Source organism: Cyprinus carpio, unplaced genomic scaffold, assembly GCF_018340385.1.
Source record: "Cyprinus carpio isolate SPL01 unplaced genomic scaffold, ASM1834038v1 S000006603, whole genome shotgun sequence".
Classification (NCBI taxonomy): Eukaryota; Metazoa; Chordata; class Actinopteri; order Cypriniformes; family Cyprinidae; genus Cyprinus; species Cyprinus carpio.
In genome coordinates this window covers 319,675-343,962 of record NW_024879248.1, presented here as the reverse complement: position 1 = coordinate 343,962, position 24,288 = coordinate 319,675, and the positions used below count along the sequence as shown (strand labels likewise).

The window sequence follows — 24,288 nt, the reverse complement described above, 5'->3', positions numbered from 1 at the left end:
AAAGAATAAATCCACTCAGATTGGCATTTTGCAAAGATTAAAAAAAGAGGAAGTCAGCACAAAAAATACAAAGTTGTCATTTCTGTTAAATCTGTTTTTGTTACATTGTGGATGAGTTGGGCAAACAGAACCTAATAGTTCTGTAGTTTTAAATTCAATTAGCTTCCTTCCTTCTCTATATAACTGTTTACATGTTTTAGTGTACTTTAACACAAAAAACAATCAAAAGGTAACAAAATCATAATGCGTTTTTATTTTTCGTGTTAAACACTCAACCGTTAACCACAAATGCAGAAGGTGCCATAACTGTCTCCCAGCAGAACTCATTTATTTGTCCATTATTTATGTATCAAATGCCTTTTATCCCACCCTTGGCCACTAAGGTGTTTTGTGATATGCAAAGTTTGTTCAGTTCAGTGCTTGATCTTGAGTTCTCATGCTGTGTCTGGCCTCGATCAGAGCAGAGATGTATAACGGTATTTGGGTTGACCCGACGGCCGCGAGGCAGTGTCACGAATGGCTACGTTTCAGCGGAACCTGGTCCAGCGTACGCGTGAAGAGGAAGCAGGGACGAGCGCGGAGGAGAGCGGGTATGAGAAAGACAGAGAGAGACTGGAGAGCCAGCTGAACAGACAACCTAACGCTGACATCCCTAGAGCACCAGAGGAAGGAGACAGCTGGAGGTGAAATGTGCCGAGCTGCCGACATGACTGGAGGAAGTCAGGGGTAAGATGAGAGAGAAATATTAAAAATTCCCTGTGTTTCTGGTTTGTATTTAAAATGATTTAAGCTAGGGTGCACACTGTAAGGATTTTGTTTGGAGTCATGTAAATTTTAAAAAAATAATGTAATACTTTTTATTCAACTGGGACACTTAAAATTGATTAAAAGTGACATTAAAAATGTTTGTAATGTTATACAAAATACTACTTTAAATAAAAGCTGTTTTGAACTTTCTGTTCACCAAAGAGTCCCAGTAAAGAATGCATCATCGGTTTCCCACAAAAACATTAAGCAGCTGTTTTAAACAATTGATGATAATTACAAATGTTTCTTGAGCATCAATCAACATATTAAAATGATTTCTCTAACTAAACTGTAGTAATGGCTGATTGAACATTCAGCCTTGTCCAGCAGTGAAATATGTTTTAAAATAAATAGACATTTATTTTACTGTATGTTTGATCAATAAATGCAGCCTTGGCAGCATAAGAGAATTCTCCTCAAAACCCTTGAAAACTCCTACTGACCCCAAAATCTTGAACTGTTAGATGTTAATGCACTGTGATTTTTCCTGTGCTCTACGGCTTTCTTGGGTTTGTGTTATGGAAGCATTCTTCAGGGCAAGATGCAGATATTAAGTCCTCCTGTGTGACAGGGTACTCTGCAGAGGAGATCGAGAGAAAGTCAGCAACCTTCCGCTTGATGCTCCAAGAAAAACAAGAACCTGCCCCTCCTCCAACAGAGTAGGCCAGTGTGAGTATACTTCAGATCATCCACGACAGAAATAAAGGTGCGCATTAATGGCTTTTCTGTGCAACTGTTAGTAGTTTATATTCCCATCCCATCTCGGTTTGCTCTTTCTCACAGTGTGACTGAGACTCATGCACTCACGGCAGCTGCTAACCACAAAAAAGATGACCGTCTCAGAGAAGCGTTTCGGTAATCACTCTGGGACTACGTTGATGGGCTCATCCTTTCAATCCTGACCGAAAGGAGCGAGAGAAGAGAAGAGGGAGCAGAGAGGCTGGAAAGAGAGAAGCAGCAGCAGCAGAAGTACCAGTGAGTAGATGGAGGGGAGATTGAAGGGGTCTTTTCATGAGGAATCACTTTTTCCTTTATCTTTTGAGATAAAAGAGCTTGATGTTCTGCAAAAGCGTACTGTACCTTTTCAGAAGTACAGACTTTTGGACGTGTTGTATCTTATTCTGTGGAACTTACTTTCTGTTCTGTCCTTTTCATTATCATTTTTTTTTTCAGAATTATGAGTCTGATAACTCTGATTCATCTCCTGAGCGAAAAAAGAGCCGGAAGAAGAAAAAGAAAAAAACAAAAGCAGAGAAAGGTAAACTGTAGAATTGGAGAAGTAATTTGGAACACTTTAAGCGTGAGTTTTATAAGAATAATATTATTAATGAGTCAATTTTCACTCTTGTAACAGCTCTGAGAGCCCTTCACCCTCTCCTCGACGAGAGAAAAAAAGGACAAAAAGAAGAAAAGTAAAAGGTTTCATTTAAAGCCTTAAATTACAATATTCTGTTAATTCATATTGGGATAAGATGTATTAAATTAGGGTCAAATCAATACACCTAAATAGAGTTTTATTCAGTTTCATTTTATTGAGTCACTCTGGAATATGTGAACCTGATAAAAAAAAAAAAAAAAAAAAAACCTTATTGGGAATGATATTTTACATATGTAAATGATTCTCAAATCTCACACTGCTGGACAGTGTGGACATCATTTGCATTTTCATAACCTATCCAGGAAAAGGTTTAATAACCAGATTATTTGCATATGGTAATAATATCACTATTAACTGAGATGCTTTTAGGCATGTTGTCCATACACTTTACCCTATAGCGCCATATTGAAAAAATCCTTACATTTAATAATTGTGAGCTTTGTCATGTTTGACCCATAGTTTTGAATGATTTTATCCATTGCAAAATCACCAACATTTTAGACCTGGATACATTTGATACATTTGAAAATTAGTTTTATGTGTGTGAAAAATGTTTTAGCATTAGAAATGATCAAGAACTTTAATGATTCTGCATCATTTCTTAAACTGCTTAATAACTAAAACATTTGTTGCTTTCAGAGAGGAATCAGTGAAGAGTGACACAGAGAGGTAGGTTTTCCTTCTCCTCCTCCTCACTCTGTTACCTTTGATAACAGTATTGTATTATAAATTTAAATGTTATCATTTGTCTTCCCACAGTTCATCAGATGACAGAGAAACAACCAAAGAAAAAGGAGTGACAATGAAGACTCCACCCTCCCATAAGATAGCCGAAAACGGCAGAGTGCAATCCTCCAGCCCAGCTCACAGGTATCATTACATGTTACAACACCAATGTGATCCATAAAACAGTGTTGCCTTCAGATTTTACTCTTTATATTCTTATAAGCAATTGCAAGAACATTTTTCCACTCGATAAACTAAAGTTCTCCTATTAAATGTTTTTATTTTAATTGTTCTAAAATACTCAAATATTATGCTTGCTCAGCATTTGAAATGGTGTAGTTCCTAATTATTGAAAGTTAATGTAAATATATATGCATGACGTCTTTTTTCAGCACATCCCCTCAAAGAGGGAAACCACAGAATAAATCAGATTCCTCGTCCAGATGAGGGAGGAAAGGGAGATCACACCCTGACAGAAGCGCCGTGGACGTAGTGAGGAAAGTCCAAAAACGGTGGAAGTCCGAGAGGTAATGTGTTGTTTTGGAAGTCATAGAGGCATATGCTGTAATTATTTAATCTGATTTATTCATTGTTTGTTTCCTCCCATTCTTGTATATGGTCTTTCCTTTTTAAATATGCATTATATTTTTAAAGTAAACATATTATTTGTTAGGGCTGAATCTGAATACCAATTTTTGAGCTTCAAAGCTTCGATAGTAATCAACACTGAATATTCGAAGCTTCGGAGGGAGGGGCTGAACATATGCTTCTCTATAATAAAGACAGGAATCTCTGTGTTTCAGTCTGGTTTGCATTTTTGCTTGTGTCAAGACCGGTTCATTGTGAAACCAATCAACTTCACCGCGTGGCGGGTGTGTTGCTGCGGACCCAAGGGAGTGGCAGTGCCCGCATTTGGGTGGCAATATGGACATCTAGACCCTGTTCAGACTTGAATAAACTTTTAATAAACTACAGAACAGCGTGAGCCAGAAGCGGCGCGCCTCACACGGGGGCAGGGCTTATATGCTCCGAGAAACACACAGGTCTGTTAAGAGCAATATTTTAATATAGACAAATTATTATTAGGCTGGTCTACTGTATGTTTTTTTTTTTTTTTTTTTTTTTTTAACACCATGCCATATTTGCAATGTATTTTCCAAACAAATTAAGTGCGACGTTTTTATCATGTGTAAAATTACTGATTAACATGGCGGATAAATGCAGCTCCTTTTTTACACCAACAATAGTGTACACCAACAAAGGTATACTATAGGCGTACTACTTTACAGAAATTAGGTTGATTTTTTCCAAACTTCATGTGCTGTTGTGGTAGGTCAGTTTCAAATTGCATATCTGGCACACTGCCTTTGTCCTTGTCCTCACTCATTTTAAAGTGCTCCCACACAGCTGAGGTCCTCTGCATTTTTGTCTTTCTCTTCCAGATGAACTGAATCATGACGTTCACTCATGGGCATTCATAAGCAAGCTTTTTCTACTATCGGCCGCACGGTGCTCTTTTGCTTAAACTGTTCCATTCCGTGCCGATCCGTGCCAGTTAGCACAGATACGGTTTCATTTTCCACTGTGGCGCTTATAATAGACCTCATTGAAATGCAATACAATTGCGTCAGTCCTTCCCCTTGGTAACACAAGTGTAATATAAAACAGCGACATGCGACGATGATCAGATAATTCTGTTTTTGTGACACCGGATCCGACGCATTGCTCCTTTTTTTTTAAATTTGATATTTCTCACTTTGTGCGGTGCAAAAAACCCAGAAACAAAACATGACAACTCTCTACGTGAAAATTCAAATAAACCGAAGGCGACGACGGGGTATAATATCAATAATCGCAAAGTTTTCAAACCATAGACCAACTGTCCTCAAGACATTTTGTTTTATATTGAACGTAGCGTAGCTGTTTGACTTGGCTGTTTGGAGAAACTGGTAGCCAGGCAACAGAGTGGCGGAGTCCATGGATCACACGCCCTCTAACACATTAGCACTGCTGTCCTAACCGTGCCTAGAATTCCGGGCCGAGAACAGTTTGTAAACCGTGCCAGCGCCAATACCAGGCTCATGTGGAAATACAACTGTAACCCATAACCAACCTGACAGTCCTTAGAACCGTTCGGAGAGAAGAAAAGAAAAACGCTATATTCAAGCGCGAATGAAGACTGTTTCGTGGGGGATGCCAGGTGCTCAAAAACAAAAAAAAAGATTATTCGAATCTCAAAAATGAAAATCGAATGCCAACCCACCGAACGATATTTGAATAATCGAATTATTCTGGTGCAGCCCTATTATTAGTATGTATTCCCCCTATTCTAAACAATAACCACATTAAATTACAGCTGCACACATTCCAGATGGTCATTGGCCTTTGTTGCATCCTCCTGTGTTGCCGTTGTTGTTTTTTTTTTGAGTGCATTGCCACAAAACAAAAGCATTGAGTTTTAATATAGTATATGTCAAGATAAAAATAGTCCATATTCTAAAAATGCACCTCAAGACCTCTACATATTGAATGCAAGAAATTGTCCTTGTAACACTTGATGGCTTGGCCGAGTTATACGGGCCTTCCTTGAACTAGATTAGGTTGAGCATTTGTTCAAGCAACCCTCTGACTGACTAGTTATTTTAAAAGTAGTTTTTGCACCTCCCTCATTTGTTGTCTTCCCCATTTTTAGAGGTCACCTAGACGCTCAAGAACACCTGAGCACAGTAAGAAGAGACAAAGGCCAGACAACGCGAGAGAGAACAGTGCAAGAAAAACCTCAGAGAAGACGACAGGACTCCTCATCACCATCTCCTCCACGCAAGCAGCAGCGACAAACAGAGCGAAGAGAAATGAGAAACCCTCTACAGCGGAAAAGACACACACCTCTCTGTCTCGCTCTCCGTCTCCTAAGCAGCAGAGAGACAAGAACCGAGGGGACAATGAGAGAAGGGACAATGAGACCCAGAAAGAACACAAGGTCAAAGAAGACATGACTCGTCCCCCGTCCCCCGTCCCCCTCTCCACGTAAAGATAGAACAAGAAGACACGGGACACAGTGGAGAGAAAGAGAGAGCTGTTTCCCCCAGTGACAGGGAGAAGGAGAGGCATGTGGGACAGGGCTGAGAGACAGACCGTGGGATCAGCGATAGAGATACAATCCCATCTACTAGAACAGATGACCGATGACGGGGAGAGTGATAAAGGGAAGGAGAGAGACAGAAACCGATCTATGTGACTCCCATGTCTCCTGCTAAGTCGTTCACCTTATGCCACCGGAAAGGCAAAAAGAAGGAAATCATGAACTAGAGAAAGACGAGAAGAACGGCGACATGAGAAGGACAGAAGACGGGAGGAGGAGATGAAAGAAGAGCTTTGAGGAAAGCCAGAGAGAGTGACAGAGAAAAGGAGAGAAACCGCACCAGAATAGAAGAAGTGTCCCTCGATCAGACAGGAAGTCCCTCCTCTATCGTCAGCCTCAGGACAGACGAGGTTCCAGAGGAAGTGAGATGACAAGAGGTGGCCAAGAAAGACGGGAGTCCTCAAGACCAAAGAAGTACAAAACAGATGCAAAAGGAAAAGCCCGGGATGAAAGACAAACTAAAAGCTGCGAGCAGTAGTAGTAGTAGTAGCAGCAGCAGCAGCGAAAGTGACAGTGACAGCTCCTCCTCGTCATCTTCATCCTCCTCCTCCTCCTCTTCATCATCTTCATCCTCGGAAGATGAAAAGAAGAAAAAGAAAAGTTCAAAAGACAGCATTGCTGCTGCTGGTAGGGTCATTTTCTAATGCTGTCATAGCTCAGGCTATTGCACGCCGAGAGAAGGAGAACCGAGGAAGAAATGCAGAGAGTGATGAAGGCAGAAAGATTTACCCTCCCACACAAGACAGAGCTCACCTCCTGAGTCCCAGAGAAAAGGGATGATGCTGATAAGAGAGAGCGAAGACCTGGCCATCTTTTACCTCGTCTCCTTCCACAGTGAGCCAAAGATCAGGAGCGTGGAAAAGAGAGGTACACTCCCACAGGGAGTTCAAGCCCACCTCCCTCACCCCCGCAGAGAGGCCGGGACAGAGGAGCCCCAAGTGGGGACAAGTACACGCCTCCAGAAGAAACCAAATCTCAGAGCAGAGATCAAGGAGGCGAAAAGGCGATACACACCCCATCAGAGCTGGAACCGAGAGTCTTCACCTCCCTCTCCCTGGCAGAGGAAGAGACCGACCAAGTGACCGAAAGAAAGATGCGTCACCTTTGTCTCCGAGGAGGAAAGGAAGGAATGACGTGCCACAGGTCAAACATACTCGACTATCGACCTTCACCGAACGTACTCCACCACGACAGTACCAGACCCACCAACGCTCACGCTCTCCCATCCCCGACGAGGAGCGAGGAGACCATCGCCTTCACGAAACTCATCCCCTTTCCGAAGGGACCTGCAGCCGGGAGCGCCTCAGAGTAGCGAGAGAGAGACAGATTTAGGGCAATCGCCATGGACAGAGACCGAGAACGTTCCAGCGAGAGGAGAACAGGAGCAGCAGATCTAGGAGCCCCCGAAGACCAAGTCCTCTTTAACAGGTTAGTCAGAGAACTACAGTTTTGGAAAGCCAAACTCAACCTTAAAAGTAGTTACAGTAGACAATCTGTGGTTGTTATTTTTTTTTTTGTACTTTATTTTACGCACAAGGAGTCTGACAACGGCCAGTGCTCCACACAGAGATCTGATCTGATCATCCATTCTGTCTCTGAGATTACATGAAGTAACAGAACAACTGAGAACCGACTCGATCCACAAGAACTGTGGCAATATCTTCAAGAAATCTAACCTGCAAAGCTATCTGACAAACTATGTGCAATTGCATCTAGGGCACAAAGCTGCTTTAAACGCAGAGTATGCTCACACCAAATGTTGATTTAAATTTACATTGTCATTTTGCAGACGCTTTTTTCTAAATGCAAGCAACAAAATCTTGAATACACAAAGCCATTCTCTTTAAAAAATCAAACAAACAAAGTCATTACTTGTAATAACCAAGTTTTAGACATAAGTACAAAGCTATAATTACAAATAAGTACGAGCTAGAAAAGAGAAGAATAAATAAAGAGAGAGACAATTTTTTATTTTTATTTTTTGATGATGATGAAACCCAAGTAGCTTCGGAAGAGATGAGTTGTTTCAGCTGTCCGTTTGAAAATTGTCAGGGATTCCACATTCGGATAGGGGAAGATCCGTGGAAGAAATCATTCCACCACAGCCAGGAATGGTTACCGAGAATGTTCTGGAAAGTGATTTTTGAGCCTCTCTGTGATGGTAACCATGAGGCGTCGCTCACTTGCGGATCTCAGACTTCTAGAGGGATGTATAGTCAATGTCTATGAACCTGATGCTAGCCACAACCGGTAGCCAGTGTGCAAGGAGATAACAGAGAGGTGTAACATGGGCCCTTTTGGGCTCGTTGAAGATCAGTCGTGCCACTGCATTCTGAATCACACAAAAAGGAAATGAAATGCTTGATGGAAGTCCCGCCAGAAGAGCATATGGCACTAGTCCAGCCTAGAAATGACAAGGGCCTGGACAAGAAATTGTGCCACATGCTCCTTTAGAAAGACGGGCCTGATCTTTCTGATGTTGTGCAATGCAAACCTGGGGCAAGATCGAGCAGTCCTTGGCAGTGTGGTCTTTGAAGTCAGCTGGTCAGCAAAGGTTACAAAGCAACATTTCTGACTGAAATGTTGATGGGGTTATTGTATAAAAACCTAGCTGGATGGAGAAATCAGACCGTAGAGTTGGAGTGGCAGGGAAGACAAGAAGCTCAGTCTTTGCCAGTTGAGCCACGGTTGATGTTCTTTCATCCATCCGAGATGTCCGCCAGGCAGCCTGAGATCCGTGCAGCTACTGTTGGATCATCTGGTTGAAATGAAAGATAGAGCTGTGGTATCTCAGCATAGCATGGTAGGAGAAGCCATGTGCCTGTATGATGGTACCCAGTGATGTGTGTATAGGGAGAAGAGGAGGGTCCAAGAACTGGGTCCCTGAGGAACCCCAGTGACAAGTTATGTTCTTTGGATACCTCCTCTCCCCAAGCCGCCCTGAAAGGACTTACCATTAAGATAGGATTCAAACCACCGAAGTGGAAATCCTGTGATGCCCAGTGATGAGGCAGACAGGAGGATCTGATGATTGACTGTGTCAAAAGCAGCATTCTAATATGCGGTTTGATGCTATAAGAAACCTTTGATATTATTAATCTTAAACCATTGTGCTGCTTGATTTATTTAATTTCTTTATTTATTTTATTTTTGAAACCATTAAAGGGTTAGTTTCATCCCAAAAATGAAAATTATGTTCCCCCCCCAAAATTAAAAAATGACTCACCCTCATGTTGTTCCAACCCGTAAGACCTCCGTTCATCTTTTGGAAAACAGTTTAAGAGATTTTAGATTTAAAGTCTGAGAGCTTTCTGTTTCCTGCCATGACAATGTATGTTACAAAAAAAAAAAGCTTACTGGTTCTTCTGTAAATAGCGTGTGAAATGAAGTTTTAGAATAAAATTCTGTAATTGCTTGTCTATCATTACAAAGATTTTCTCTCCCTCTCCCGGCACCCAGGTTTTCGGCGTTCACCGACTCTCTCCTGTTTCTGCCGCGCGAAGTCGTTCCCCAACGGCAAAAGACAGAGAAAGGGAGAGAGAGCAGGAGAGGAGGAGGAAATTCCGAGAGCGAGAGAGACGCGTTAACAAGATAAAGCCCCAAGAGAACGAGAGCGAGAACAAAGAACGAGGGCGCCGCACCCCAAGATCCCACTCCTCCACGCTGCTTTGAGGGATTGTGGTCTAGAGGCATATTGTAAGGTGTCCGTGAAAGCAGTAATTTTTGATAACTTCTGCCTCAGTGACGGGGACAGAAGCAGAAGAGGTTTAGCGTGGGTGTGGTTGGTTTGATGTCCTGTGTGTAATTGGGCTGAGAATTGAGATATTAGATAATGAGTTTAATTGATAAAGACAATCTTATGTATGACATATTATTTGACAGCACCTCATTTTACAGTCATTTTTACAAGAAGCCTAAACTCGTAACAGTACTTTAAGCTTTCGGCAGGTTCTGTAGACTTTGCCACATATACACTAAGTCAAAGTGAATCAAGGGCTACCTTTCATCAAAGTTTGAGTAAACGTATTTGATCCACTCAATGTTGACCTACTGTATATATTTATGATACCATCACACCCAATATGGTTTATCAAGTGTCTTCCAGTGACCTGCTTAAGGATTTCCTATATATAATATATATAATATATTATATAGATATAATATATATAATCTCTCTATTATATATATTATATATATATATATAATATATTATATACACCACACACACACACACACACACACACGACATCTCTATTAATTCGTGACACCAAGCTGCATTTATTTGATTAAACCCATTTCAAGGATCACAGATTACTATATACATCCATTCTAAATATGCTGTGTGATGCTTAAGAACATTATTATATTAATCTTAACCAGTGTGCGTGCTTATTTTATATTTGTTTATTTTATTTATTTATTTTTGACCATTAAAGGGTTTAGTTCATCCAAAAATGAAAATTATGTCATTAATGACTCACCCTCATGTTGTTTTCCAACCCGTAAGACCGCCGTTCATTCTTTGGAAAACAGTTTAAGATATTTTAGATTTAGTTCTGAGAGTTTCTTTCTGTTCCTCCATTGAAACTGTCATGTTAAAAACAAAAAAAGCTTACTGTTCATTCTGTAATAGCGCGTGTGAAATTAAGTTAGAATAAATGCTGTGAATTGCGTTCTCATCTACAAAGATTTTCCACTCCCTCCGGCACACCAAGGTTTTCGGTCGTTTCATCCCCTCTCTGTAGCAGCCGGCGCAGAAGGTCGTTCACCTGTCAAGAGAAGAGAAAGGGAGAACGAGCAGGAGAGGAAGGAGGAAATCGCGAGCGAGAGAGCAGCGTGACCATGAGAAAAGAGAAGAGAACGCGCGCGAGAACAAAGAAAGGGGGCGCCAACCAAAGAATCCCACTCCTCCCACTCCGCTCTTCACTCATCACATCCTCTTCCTTCCTCCGTTCGTCCTCTTCCAAGCCTCGCCCTCCGTCCCTCAAAGACAGATGAAGGGTGTTGAAGTCTACAGTGCAGAGAAAGACAGATCCGGGACAAGTGATGTAAAGCACCAGAAACGAACTCGAAACATCGTCCGTCCTTCTCCTCCTAAAGCCACCCTTCTCCAATTCCAACCAAATCGCATCATCGCTCCCCCTCGCCTCCCGTGAACACCAGTGATACCGTTCTAGATCACCAATAGACCAACCAGTCAGGGCGCTGGGATCCACCTGGTGACCGATGCAGTAGGCCCATCCCCATCATCTGTCCTTCGAGCGGCACCACGTACCGCCAGTGAGGATGAAGACTGCCGTGAATGTGAAACCAGAGAGGGAGACCTCTGGCCAAAAGCAGAAAGAGACGCAGCTCAAGCTCTTATTCATCTTCCTCATCGTCGTCCTCTTCCTCTCTCAACAATCTTCATCCTCATCCTCCTCAACGCAATTCTAGATCAGGCTCAGACTCTGAGACAGAAGAAAGCCAAAGGGTAAGTGGCCAAATCATTCTGCTTTAATTCATGTTAAATGTGTATATAATGGTAAATGGTACCCTTCGTGATCAATGTTTATTTTTCCAGGAGTGGTTAAGCAAGTATAACTAAAGACTTCAAGCAAGAAGGCCAAAAGCCGAGCTTCTTCGTCTGTCATCCATCCTCGTCGACAGTGAACAAGAAGATAAGACAAAAAAGGTCAGAATATGTTCCTTTTTTTTTTTTTTTTTTTTTTTATTTTGTTTTTTTCGCTCCTCTACGCTACCGACAATGTAGACTTTTCCCACTGCATTTTTAATTCAAAGTCAAAATTGACTCCTCCCAGGTTTGCATGCATGAACCAACACATCTTACCTTTTGCAGTTTTAGGCTTAACTGAATTATTGAAATAACTGAAAATGCCATAATGCCAAAATGCCATTGCATGTGACTTAATTTAAAAAATAAATATGCCTTGTTGTTTGTTTCAAAGTTTTCTGTTACACACAAGCCAGCTCGTAATCCAGTTATTTCAACCATCTCAGATTGGCTTGTTTAACACACACATGTCTGTCTTCTGCAATCTACTACTGAATCTGGGTTTTTCAATGTCTTTGTAATGTTTTTGTTCTTGGGAACCAATGACATGACTTCATCTTGCCAAATCTCATGTAATGCAGGAACCCGATTTATAAACCTGCTTGTTGGTCAACATACGAGGAAGCTTTTAAGTGCTCTCTGCACACTTTTCCACCAAAAAAAAAATACCAGGTTGTTTTATGTTTTAAAAATGTGTGCTGTACCAATATAAATTAATATTGGTGTTCTATACTGTATTTTTATTTTACAGTATAACTTTTTACAACAACATGTATATTTCCTGTTTTTTCTATATTTGTAGTAGTACAAAACGTCATTTTATTTTTTTTTTTTTTTTATTTTTTTTATTTTTTTATTGCGGTAGATCTCTCCCCAAGACAAACAAAACAACAAAAAAAACAACACACCTTTAAGTGGCAGTTGCTCATTAAAAAAAACTTCTGTGAATACTGAACAAGTAAAAAAAAATATATAGGAAAGGTAGCTTTATTTAACACTGTTTTTGTCAAAAGTTAAACAATAATTTAATGCTAGATAAAAATAGGTTATGATATGGTCTTTTCCCCCATGCAGTATCCCTATATCAAAACTGAAAATAGTCGCCAGTAGATAAATTGATTTCACATGAATTGCAACCCATCCTTCACGTCTGTTACTCTAAAACACTGTCTGAATGATTTTCTTTGAACTCTGCAGTCCTCCACGGCCCAATGCGATTGCCAGCAGACTCACATGAGAGACTCTCTCCGGTCCCTCAGTGACTCTACCTCACAGCGATGTTTGCAGCGGAAGGAACCTGCACATTCTCACACCCTAACGCACGTCAGTTTCTGAACAGATCTACATATATTTACCGTTCTGTCAATATGCAAACCCACTACTCTAGCGGATGACATCTTTGCTCTTCATCTCCCTGGTTTTCCACCATAACTGCAAGCAGGAAGTCGGAAGCAGTCTCCAGACAGTCGACGGACGGGGGGAAAGAAGTGAAGCCTTTTTTGTTTCTGGACTCTCTTATCTGACCCTCACTGAACTGAATCATCTCAGTATCACCCGGATTGAGAACGGGAAATGTGATTAGTTTTTTAATGGTGATATTTTCACCAGTAGTAGAGTGACAGGTCTCTCACAACCGGTTCCTTGGTAACTCGTCCCAAAGGGAGGATGTATTTTTAATTGTATACGGAGGTAATTAATGTTTAAAAGGAGAGGCACAGCTGCTGAGCAGACTGAATATCTCCGAAAACTGTTGTTCTGTGTCCAACAGGATGATGGCTGCTTTTTGTACACACACAACACCGCACACACACCCACACACAAACAAAATCACCTACTGTTGTCATGTGGTTTTTCTGTCTGCTACATTGTTGCTGTAAATGTTAGATTGAACATCTTTAATTTGGGGATCAGGATGCGACCTATATTCTGTTCCTGCATATGTGGAACAGAGTCGGTTCCTTTTTGTTTATTTGTGGAAAAAAAAAGAATTATGAATAATAAAATGGCAGTAAGTAGTTAGAATTTCTTGTCTCAAACTGAAAGTGTAAATTATTTTACATAAAGGCATTTTCTCATTGGTAAGAGAACGTGGTTCTGACCCCTTCTCGTGTGTGATGTTATTATATACGATAAACAATATAAATTAGTACAAATGATTTAAGATAATATACAAATGTGACGGGTTTTTTTGGGCTTCTTTGCTTAGTTTACAGTCTTGCTTGTTTGAAGGTAATTTGAGGGATTGGAAACAAAAATAACATTGTTGAATTACATTAATTAATCAAAGCTCTCTACCTCTCCCTCTCTCCTCTCGCTCTTCTCGATATTATTATATATATTAGTATATATATCTTATATAGTAGAGATAAAGACCATCTCTCTCACAAAAATGTGCTATGGTGTAAGCAGTTTCCCCAAAATACTATGGAAAATAATAAAATGTTGCATGTGACATTAGCACCACACCTTTCATCAAAAAATAAATTATTTTGAAAGATTAATATAATATTTGCAATATTCATGTTTGGATTACAACCGTACACCAGTAATAACCATAGGCTGTTATAAAAACAAGGTAATGTGGCAGGTCAGCCTTGTCGCGGGGCGAGTCTGTATTATTGCGTTCATATTTAAGCGACGCTGTTTGAACGAGCGCGCACGAAAAGGATTTGTATGGGAATTGGCCCTGAGATTTATTAAATTAATAGTTTAATAAACCTCCAGCAACATGGGTCCAGTGAGGTGAGTAATACAATCAGGATCTCATTCAATTTATCAGCAAGCAGAATTTTTCAAATCACCAAAAACTATAGAAAACATCGTTCATCCTTGCAGTGTAACGTTACTCATAAAAGTTTTAGAGCGGTTTTCTCACAAATGGCTCATACACATTTTTCATATGCCAAATCAACATGTATTAATGCAGATAGAAGTGTGTGAATAACTGTCCCCCTGGTCCGTGACACGCTGTCTTCTCTCCAGCTTGCGGCACAGGTCCGATGTTCTCGCAGAGTTTTCTCTCCCTGCGGTCGCTTCCCTGGCAGCCTGGCAGCGGGGAACAACCTACGGAGAGATCCGCGCTGTATCAGGCAAGAGAAGAGTTTAATCCTGCAGCCTATAACAGCAGCTCAGGTGGCGTTGTTGGCCAGCAGGTCTCATAATGTTCGTGTGTGAGCATCTTCTGTCTGTATAACTAGTGCGTGTTGATGTTGAAGTGTTCTCGTTCTCCACAGTCTTTCAGCTTGCACATGCGTGGTCCAGATGCATCAGAGGGGAGCCAGAAGCCCATCCTTAACTTCAACTGGTTGGTAGACTCAGATTGAATTTCTCACCAGATCATTTTACCTTTACAGTCCTTGATTGTGTCCAACTCGCAAACATTATCAGTTTTCCAGTGTTGCAACAAGACATCGAGTGCAAGGTCTTTTTATTGTTTCAGCTCCTGATGGTCCCGGTGTTCTCTCTGTTCTCTCTTCTGTCCACGGACACAGCGTCATCTGCTGAGTGCTGGGAACGGAGAGATCAGTGCTCCTGGAGTTGGGCACGAGCTCATCAAAAAAAGACGAGTCAGTTTGTTCAGAGATAAATGTATGGTGTATTTTTTTAGGTTTGGGGGAAAAATGTTATATTTTTTTTTCATTGTTGTGCTTTGTACATATGGATCCTGTAAAACAAAAAAAATAAAAAATCAACAAAAATTTCTGCTCAGCGCAATTTGATATTTTGTCTCCATAGAGCACCAAAGCTGCATGGACAAGGGAAACCCAGTTATGAGTGAGAGGAGCTTGATTATATCAGTCTGATTCACCGTGTACTGCAGACACTCAAGATAGTGATAGTTCGGTTCTATGATTTTCATTACGGCTGTGGGAACTACATGAATTGTGATGTCACAGTTTGTGCAATGCCTCATTCCATACAGGACTAGTCTTGAAAAACCAGAGATCAATGCAATGATCATTAACCCCAAAGGTTTGTACTTCATCTATTTTTGTTGTTCATGCCTAATACATGCTCTTCCTTAAGTAATTCATATTTTGTTTTTTTACGTTATTAAATGGTTTTTATTTAAAGTTTGAGGTTTTTTACACAACATTATTTTTACTTTGCTTAATTTCCATGAAGTTTAATTATGTATTTGTATATGTTCTAAGTACCTTTAAAGTTATTGATTTAATGCTCGTTTTTTCTATTTTCTCTCAGGACAAACAGCTGGATAGTTGGAGGAGGGGACAATAACATTCACAGCATGGGGAAACCCCCAAAAAAAATACCCAAAGAGACTGGCCATCTTTACGGTTATTTAGACTACACCTTTGTACCTCCAAGAGCATTATTTTTGACCACAGGCGATTATTTTCTTTCTTGGACATATGCTTAAAGGATATTCAGGGTGCCTTTGTGTCCAAAAAAAAATGAAAGATAATAAAATAAATATCTAACCAAAACAAATCGATTTGACATGTGTTTCTCCAACTATAGAAATTGTTACTGCAGACAAGTCCAGACCCCATAACTGACTTTGCACAGCAGACATTTATACAAGAATATTAAACATTTTTTGTTATTAAGTTCCTAAGGATTTTTCTAGCTCTGTAAAGAAAAAAACAACAACAACCAGAGAGGTAGCCAAAAAACGTCTTTTGAGGTACACTTCAGAGGCTTTTTGTTTTTTGAGAGGGCAAGGATTGGCATCACACAAATGGTCAATAGTTTTGTGCAAATGCCTGTTACAGGCACTGTGAAAAAATAAATTGGTGAGAAAAAAATAAAATAAAATTAAAATATATTCCACTACCGGTCAAAACTTTGGGATTAGTAAAGACTTTGTGATGTGTTTTTTTTAAAGAAGTCTTTTATGCTCAAGAGACTGCAATTATGTGAGCGCAAAAAATACCGAAAAAAAACAGTAATCTTGCAACAAATGGTAGGACAATAATCCAATATTGGTTTTCTGTTTTAAGATCCTTTAAAAATTATAATTTATTATCTGTGCTGCAAAGCTGAATTTCCATCACACATTACTCCAGTCTAAAGTGTCCACAGATGATCCTTCATAAATCATTCTAATATGCTGATTTATTATTAGAATTATCAATGTTGGGCAACAGTTGTTGCTGCCAAATATTTTTTTTTTTTTTTGAAAACTCCCGATACTTGTGGTCAGGATCTTTGATGTACTAAAAAGTTAAAAAGGAACAGCATTTAATTGTTGTTATTGTTTAATGTCTTGCCCCTAATGGGGCTGCATATTCAGCTTTTTTAAAATGAAATAAATTACCACACAGTAAGGATCCTCTAAATGTTTGCTCCCCTTGTGTTTGTCCTGCAAGTCCCTGATACTGATGAGGGGCCACACTAGCAACTACAATCACTGCTGCCTGTGTGCTTTAAAGAAAGGGAGGAGGAGATTCCTCATACTGGCAGGGCGAAGGTGGTTGCCGTACGCAGGATATTATGGAGGTCAGGTGTATAACACTGCGCAAGTGGTCTATTTCCCTTACTCTTCTTTGATGAAGATGAAAACCAGGAATAGAGAACCATTTATTTATCAAACAGTATACACTTTCCTCCACCAGACTCACGGGACAACCGCCAGGTTCACTGTGATTGAAGTTTTTCACAATATACGAATTATGGTAAACACACTCCTCTACTTGTTGATAGAGGAATAATACAAATAAGCTAAAACAATTCGCATTCAATTCGCCTGTAAGAGAAAAAAATACAGCACTGAAACTGTGAAAATCCCACTCATCTCCGCTTTTCCAAACTTGGCTCTGGCATGGTGGGTCAGGAATGCGCCATCAGCCCCCAGTTTGGGATCCAGGGAGGATTAGCTGTCTTAGCTACGGACTCTTTGAAATTGGATGGTAAGATGGACTTGTGATTTGTTGGCAGGGACAGGGTGCAAGGCTATTGTCGTTTATTTGTTTTAGTTTCTTGTTTTGATCTCGATTCGTTGCTCTTTCGATTGCGCTGCATTTTGACGTGCATTTTCTGCAGATGCGTGACGATGGCTTGTTTGTTTTTAATACCTCAGTTAATATCTGACTATTGCTTGGAACCGCGTCCCCCCCCCCCTTGTACTGCCATCCCTATGGAATGCCCCTCTATAAGTTAGGATGAAGAGTAGAATGGCATAACGGCCCTAATTGTTATAAAATCTAACATGCTCCCTTAAACTTCACCTCTCCAGCTCTGTGGTAGAGAGCCCCCCCCCCCCCAGCCCATCGCTTTCATAGTAATGGCACCCTACGCCATAATCCATGTCCCCAACATACCACACCTCTGTCTTCCTGTATGCCCATTGCCGGGCTGTCCAAGGGAAGTAGTCTTTCACCAGGACCTGGTTGAGAAGGACTAGTTGACAGAGAAAAGCACTATTTTATATATATCTATCATACAATTATTTACAGAGTTTTATACAAATATATATATATGCGGTTCTGGTTTGTGTTCTAGATCATGTCAGTAGGTGCAGGGTCCATACGTGGTCCCACTGTTTTACATGGAGGGACAGTGACACGCTCAGATTCCCTGCCACTCCTTCCCGTCACTCACTATCACACACTGGCTCTCAATATCCAAGAACACTTGACCATAGGGTTCAGTGCGATATCTAAAAATATTCCTCTTCACTGGTATGTGTGTGGGAAAGTAAGAAGAATTGGGAATTGGCAATGATCGCTAACCTTTTACCCAATATTCGTGCTTTCAGGTTATGACCAGTAGGGCGGCAGCAGTCACCAAATTGAGTGTGGGGGGGGTTCACAACTTCAGTTACAGAGCCTTGTTTCTCTCCTCAATTTTGCAGCACACTTCAAACAGTTGTTGAGTTTGATTGTCAAATCTGAGGCGTGCTCTTAATTAACGATTTGTTTAGAATGCCACAAAAAATGGAGTTTTTATAAGAATGCGTTATTTGGTTATGTTCGCATTGTGTGTGTTTTTAGCTTTACCTTTGAATCATGCTCGGTATTACCCTGAAAAGGCTTTTGAAGGTGCACCTTGGTCCGTTTTTGTGTGTTACTAGTAAAAAAATTACACACAACTATAGTATTACTCATGGTACCATTATTCTTTTTTTTACAATACAACTATAGAAACTATTGTAGTTTTAGATTTACAATTTTAATTACTAGTATCTAACAACTGTCTTAATCTCCAAGGAATGGGCAAAACACGGTAACAAGAAATGCGGTGGTGCAGAGTTTCCGCTTGTATGTGTATGTCGACAATACAAGCAGCATGAGCGCGAGCCGGCTAACTCATGTAAAAATACGGAATTTATATAGTAAGCTGTCGTATAGTAACTAGAAAAGTTCATACTTCATGGATCGTCGATGATCATTTTCACACTCTCTTAGAAGCCACTATTCATTTTCTTGGTAAAAAACTTTTTTTATAAAGAACTAATTACGTGCACAGCTATCTTGAAACCATTATGAGGATGAAAATTATTTACAGACTGAAATATTATTTCAGTCTCAGGACATACTAGATTCTAGCCCGACCTTAACCAGTCAAAATGGTTTTTTTTTTTTTTAACAATGTCTCTTACGCTATCAATTATTTGATCCAAAATACAGCAAAAACGGTACAATTTTGAAATATTTGTAATATTAAAAATAGCTATTTTCTATTTGAATATATTTAAAAATGTGATTTATTCTTGTTACCTCAAAGCTGAATTTTAAGCATCATTACTCCAGTCATCCTTCAGAAATCATTCTAATATTCTGATTTGCTGCTCAAAAAACATTTATTATTATCATTATTTTGAAAATAGCGGAGTATTTATGTGAAATAGAAAATAGCAAAAAAAAAAAAAAAAATTAATAGCGGTATTTATGTGAAATAGAAATCTTTTGTAACATTATAAAAGTACACAAAGTAAACAAAACTTACTGACTCCAAGCTTTTGAATGGTATAGTGTATAATGTTACGAAAACTCTTTATTTCAGATAAATGCTGATCTTTCTATTCATCAATGAAATCCTGAAAAAAATGTACTCCAACTGTTTTATATATTGATGATAACATAAAGTTTCTTTGACCACCAATCAGCATGACTAAATATTTCTGAAAGGATCACGTGACACTGGAGACGCGTAACGATGATTTGAACACAGAAATAAATTGCATTTTGAAATATATTCAAATAGAAAGCAGTTAAATTAAAAAAAAAATAAAACTTTCAAACATTATGCGGTTTTTTTGGGCAAATAATGCGGGCTTGGGGACAGAAGAGATCTTTTAAAAAAAATGAAAAAAATCACTGTTCAAAAACTTCTGCCGGCAGCTTAACAGCATTTTAATCTGCGACTTTCCGGTTTCCGTGTGTGGTGGAATGTCATCAGCGGCTTGTTGCAAGAATGCGTGGGGTCCAGCAGCAAAAAGGGGGGAGGAGACAGAGAAACTCAGGCCATGAGGGAGGAGGGGACAGAGAAAAATCAGGCACATGATAGGGGAGGGGGGAGGAGGAGTGCTCAACATTCAGGTGCGGCGCCTCAGAGGGGGGGATCTTTCCGCGGCCCCTGGGACCGTCCGAGCTTTTCCCTTTTGCGGGGCCGACCGACACTGACCGACCCCCGCCGAAAAATTTTCCAATTTTTCCCTAATATCCCCGGCCTGCTCGGAGTTCTGTTTAAATGTTTTGGGAGCTCCTCTTTAATCCGGTTTTTTTGATTATTAGAGCACTGCGGTATTTAAATAGTGCCTGTGCGTTTTAAAAAATCCAGTAAAAATCCAGCCCAGGAGTTCGGTTGGTAAGGGGCCAAGGGGTGGGCGGTCACTTCAAGCAGATCAAAGGGGGGATTTTGCATCTTTGGGTCCTTTTTTACATTTGTTTTTTAAACGCAATTTCCCCCATTTTGGTTTCTTGGGGGCACGGGGGCCGTGACCCCTTTTATTTCCCTAAAGTAAAAAGCCGGTCGCTTTTCTCAAAAGGCAGTCCGTTTATGAAACCTTTCGCAAAATGGATCTCCTCACAAAAGTGATTATCCCCTTTTTTTGATTTTCCCTCAATTGCTTTTCCTGTTTACTAAAAGTTAAAACGTGAATAGTTTTCACTTTTAAATTTTAGCCTATTTGTATTCAGGAATTGCTTTTTTTGGACCGAAATGATTTCCTCTTCTTTTCCGTAAGCGGACTCAGCCTAGGTGGTCGTTTCACTTCCTTTCCCCTTTTTTTGTGTTAAAATGATCCCTGGTCTGGGACATTTGAGACCCAAAATGTTGTGTTTTTAAAAGGAAACCTGTGCCCCTAAAAAGCCCCCCCTGGGAAAAACACGTCCCTATCCTGTTTTCACCCATGGACATTTTGGCAGTGTACTAACTCGCTCCTGGCGTTTCTCTTGACTCAGCACGTAGTTCGTATGTGTCTTTTTTACCATGAGTCTGGGCTGTTGTTTTTTGGTTTCATTGTGGAGGGGGGCAAGTGATGTGTGGGCCATATCTCCAGATCTCTGGTGCCTAAACTCAAGCGTAAAGCTGGTCAATGTTTTTCGAACTGTTTCAGACAGCCTGTCAATTTGTCTGTCAGAGAAAGCTAAATTTAGTTCCACGCTGCTGTTCTGGGTTCATGGGGGGAGTAACAATATGTCTAATTCGAACACGATGCCTAAACCGTCCTCGTTCCCTTTCCTTTTTTGTTTTTTTTTCCCAGGATTAGGCCTCAACAGGGACTTATATCACTTCCGGTTTGAAGCTGCATTCCTAACAGTGTTTTGGAGTAGCAGTGATCTTTCAAAGTGTGGAAGCTACAAGTCCCCTGCATGCATCAGTTAAACGGCTTAAATGGGATTGTTGTGACTAAGATTGCAATCTGTATATCTAATAAATATCGAGATTTGGAGACAGAAACAACTTTGAATCTCAGACAAACTGCCCCGTCTTCTCCGATGATTTTAGTTCCTGATGCACTCATAGCTCTGCGTTAGGAGCGCCACCAGCGCGATTAAAGAACCGCTTACGTTTGTATCTGCTGAGTCATTTGATACTTAACCACACAACAATGTGGTAATGTGTTTGCACCTTGGGGGCAGCAAGGCGACCAAGAGTAAATTTCACGTAGTTTTTAAATGTGGATCCCTCCATGTGGGCGAAAGCAATGGAAATATAACTTGCAATTGAAAGAGGGTTCTAAGAATGAACTAAAAATATTGCACTGAAAGTGCAAACGTTTTTCAAACAATGCCAAATCACTGATTCATGAATTGGGAAATGCTCTGAAATCCTACCGATGCATCATTTTGCGCTTGAGTTTTGAGAAAAACTGGAAGACGATTGCAAATGATGCTCGCATATTTCACGCCAAAACCCCCGCACTAAAACAACCTGGTACTTGAGACACGGAAACGTACCGAGGACGGAAAGCTGTTGTTTCATGAGGACACATTTTGAACAGAAGAATGGCGGGAAAAGACTACCATCATCTCTTCAAGTTGCTCATCATTGGTGACTCCAGTTAGTATTTTTCTGTTTTTCATACATACGCCAAAAAAATTGTCTTTTTACCAACTCAGCAAGGCACAATCCTTATAAGAGAATCATTAATATATGGCATAAAATAAGTGATTATTTCTCTAGCACCCTGTCCACTAAGAAAGCTCATTGTTGTGCAGTTTCTCTACGTGATCAAACATTACCAGGTCAATAACAGTAAAAAAGAGAAGCGTATATATGTATGAATTGTTCATACTAAGATCAGTAGCATGCATTTAAAAACAAATAGGGTGATTTTCTAATTTAACGCCATCTTTAGCAATCCTGTTTATACATCCGCTTTCAGATTAGAGAACTTTTGTTTGTAAGCAAATATCTCACAGTTCATCGTGCTTGTAATTTAATTGTAGTATTAACCACAGCCGCCTCATTCAGTCCATTGTGGCCACTTACACGCTAACTGTTCAGCTAGTGGCTTGTCTCTGTAAAGACTGTTAGGCTTTGGTTAGGATTCTGGTTGGTTTTGAGGCCTTTGTGACCAATGGACATGTTAAGATTACATTGCATGGCATAGAAGGACTATGTGAGAGATTTGCTAGAGCTATTACACTGTGCTGTTGCACATGTTTTTATTTATTGTAGGGATAATTTAAGTTATTTATAGATCACATTTTCATTTTTGCATGTCCATGTTTAACTGTTCATTTAATAATATCTAAATCTTATAATCATGTTTCATGAAAGAAATGCTTTTCAGAATTTCTGTCATGTTTAATTAAAAAGGTATTACGGCTGAACGTTTAACACATGCTGCTCTGACTCCGTTGCAGATGTGGGGAAAAGCAGTTTGCTCCTACGATTCGCAGACAACTCGTTCTCTGGTGAGTCTTCTTGGCACAAAGTGTGTGTCTGTGTGAGAAAGACAGAAAATGAGTCAAAGGTTCTGTAAATATATGATCTAATTCACTGTTCTCAAGCAAAGCGAGACAAAGTGAGAGTGTATGTTTGCTTGAAAGTGTTGAAGAAGTTCAAGTGTTATGACTCTATATATAAAACCGTGCTTTTGCACTCTTCGCAGGCAGTTACATAACTACTATTGGAGTTGACTTCAAGATCCGCACGGTAGAGATTGATGGAGAAAGAGTTAAACTCCAGATCTGGGACACTGCAGGGCAGGAAAGGTTCAGAACCATCACCTCGACGTAAGCCTCGCTCCAGTCTGAACTGCTGATTAAAGATGTTGTGATCTCTGCCGGTCTTCCCCTCACGTGTTTGCTGTACTTCTCTAGGTATTACAGAAACACTCATGGTGTCATCATTGTTTACGATGTCAGTCCGGAATCATTTGTCAACGTGAAAAGATGGTTAAACGAGATATCACAGAACTGTGACAATGTCTGCAAAATTTTAGGTTCGTTTTATTTTTTTTGGTTTTTACATTTCATTTTTTTAAGTTGCAATGTGGTTGTATATTCTCAATTTGTTGTAGTATCAAAAGCAAACATTTAATATGCCTTTCCACTATGATCACTAACAGTTGGAAACAAGAATGATGATCCTTCTAAAAAGCTTGTGGACACTCAAGATGCTCAGCGCTTCGGAGAGTCGGTTGGTGTGAGGTTCTTTGAGACGAGTGCTAAAGAGAATATCAATGTAGAAGAGGTGAGGTTTTTTTTTTAAAATGCTGTGATATGTATTAAGTTCATTTAAACTCATTCATTTTAAAATATCAGTATCATTTAAGCCCAAATTCTTTCAAAAATCCTCAGTATTTAAGTTTATTTAAGAATAAATTTATTTAAAAGTCCTCAGTATTTAAGCTCAGTACTTAACCAGAAATATTTCATTTTTATGTTGGCTTGAATGGAGTAATAGACTACGTATCTTTCAACTTATTCATCTTTGTCTTTCTGTCCACTCTGACGTGTTGAAAGTAATAAAATGTACATTTTTTTTTTTATGGCTTGTATTCTGTTTGTTTTGCAGATGTTACTGCTTTCACTCACATGGTCTTCGGGCCAGAAACAGAGCCAGAATTCGAGCAGAAAGAGAGAGGGCGGAGAGAAAAAAGGACACCGTCCATATAAATTCCCACAGGGACAGAGAAAGGAGAAGAAGGGAAGAATGCGGGTGTAGAGCAGAAGTTCCAACAGATCGAAGAGGGAAAATCAAACACTTTTGCAATCGGTCCTTTGGGTCACGTTCTCAGCGCAGAATGTGACTTTTTTTGTA

The 24,288-nt window shown here is 40.0% G+C and overlaps 1 protein-coding gene and 1 pseudogene across 1 annotated transcript; both read left to right on the top strand.

Annotated features, from left to right (window-relative positions):
• The first annotated feature begins 466 nt into the window (after positions 1-466).
• On the top strand, positions 467-7,478 carry LOC122144149 (annotated as a pseudogene).
• A 14,499-nt stretch (positions 7,479-21,977) lies between these two features.
• LOC122144158 (ras-related protein Rab-35-like) lies at positions 21,978-23,751 on the top strand. The gene is made up of 5 exons (XM_042754855.1): positions 21,978-22,077; positions 22,887-22,937; positions 23,135-23,258; positions 23,346-23,467; positions 23,594-23,751. The coding sequence occupies exons 1-5, from the start codon at positions 22,023-22,025 to the stop codon at positions 23,734-23,736; spliced, it is 495 nt and encodes a 164-aa protein (XP_042610789.1). The 5' UTR covers positions 21,978-22,022; the 3' UTR covers positions 23,737-23,751.
• Positions 23,752-24,288: the final 537 nt, after the last annotated feature.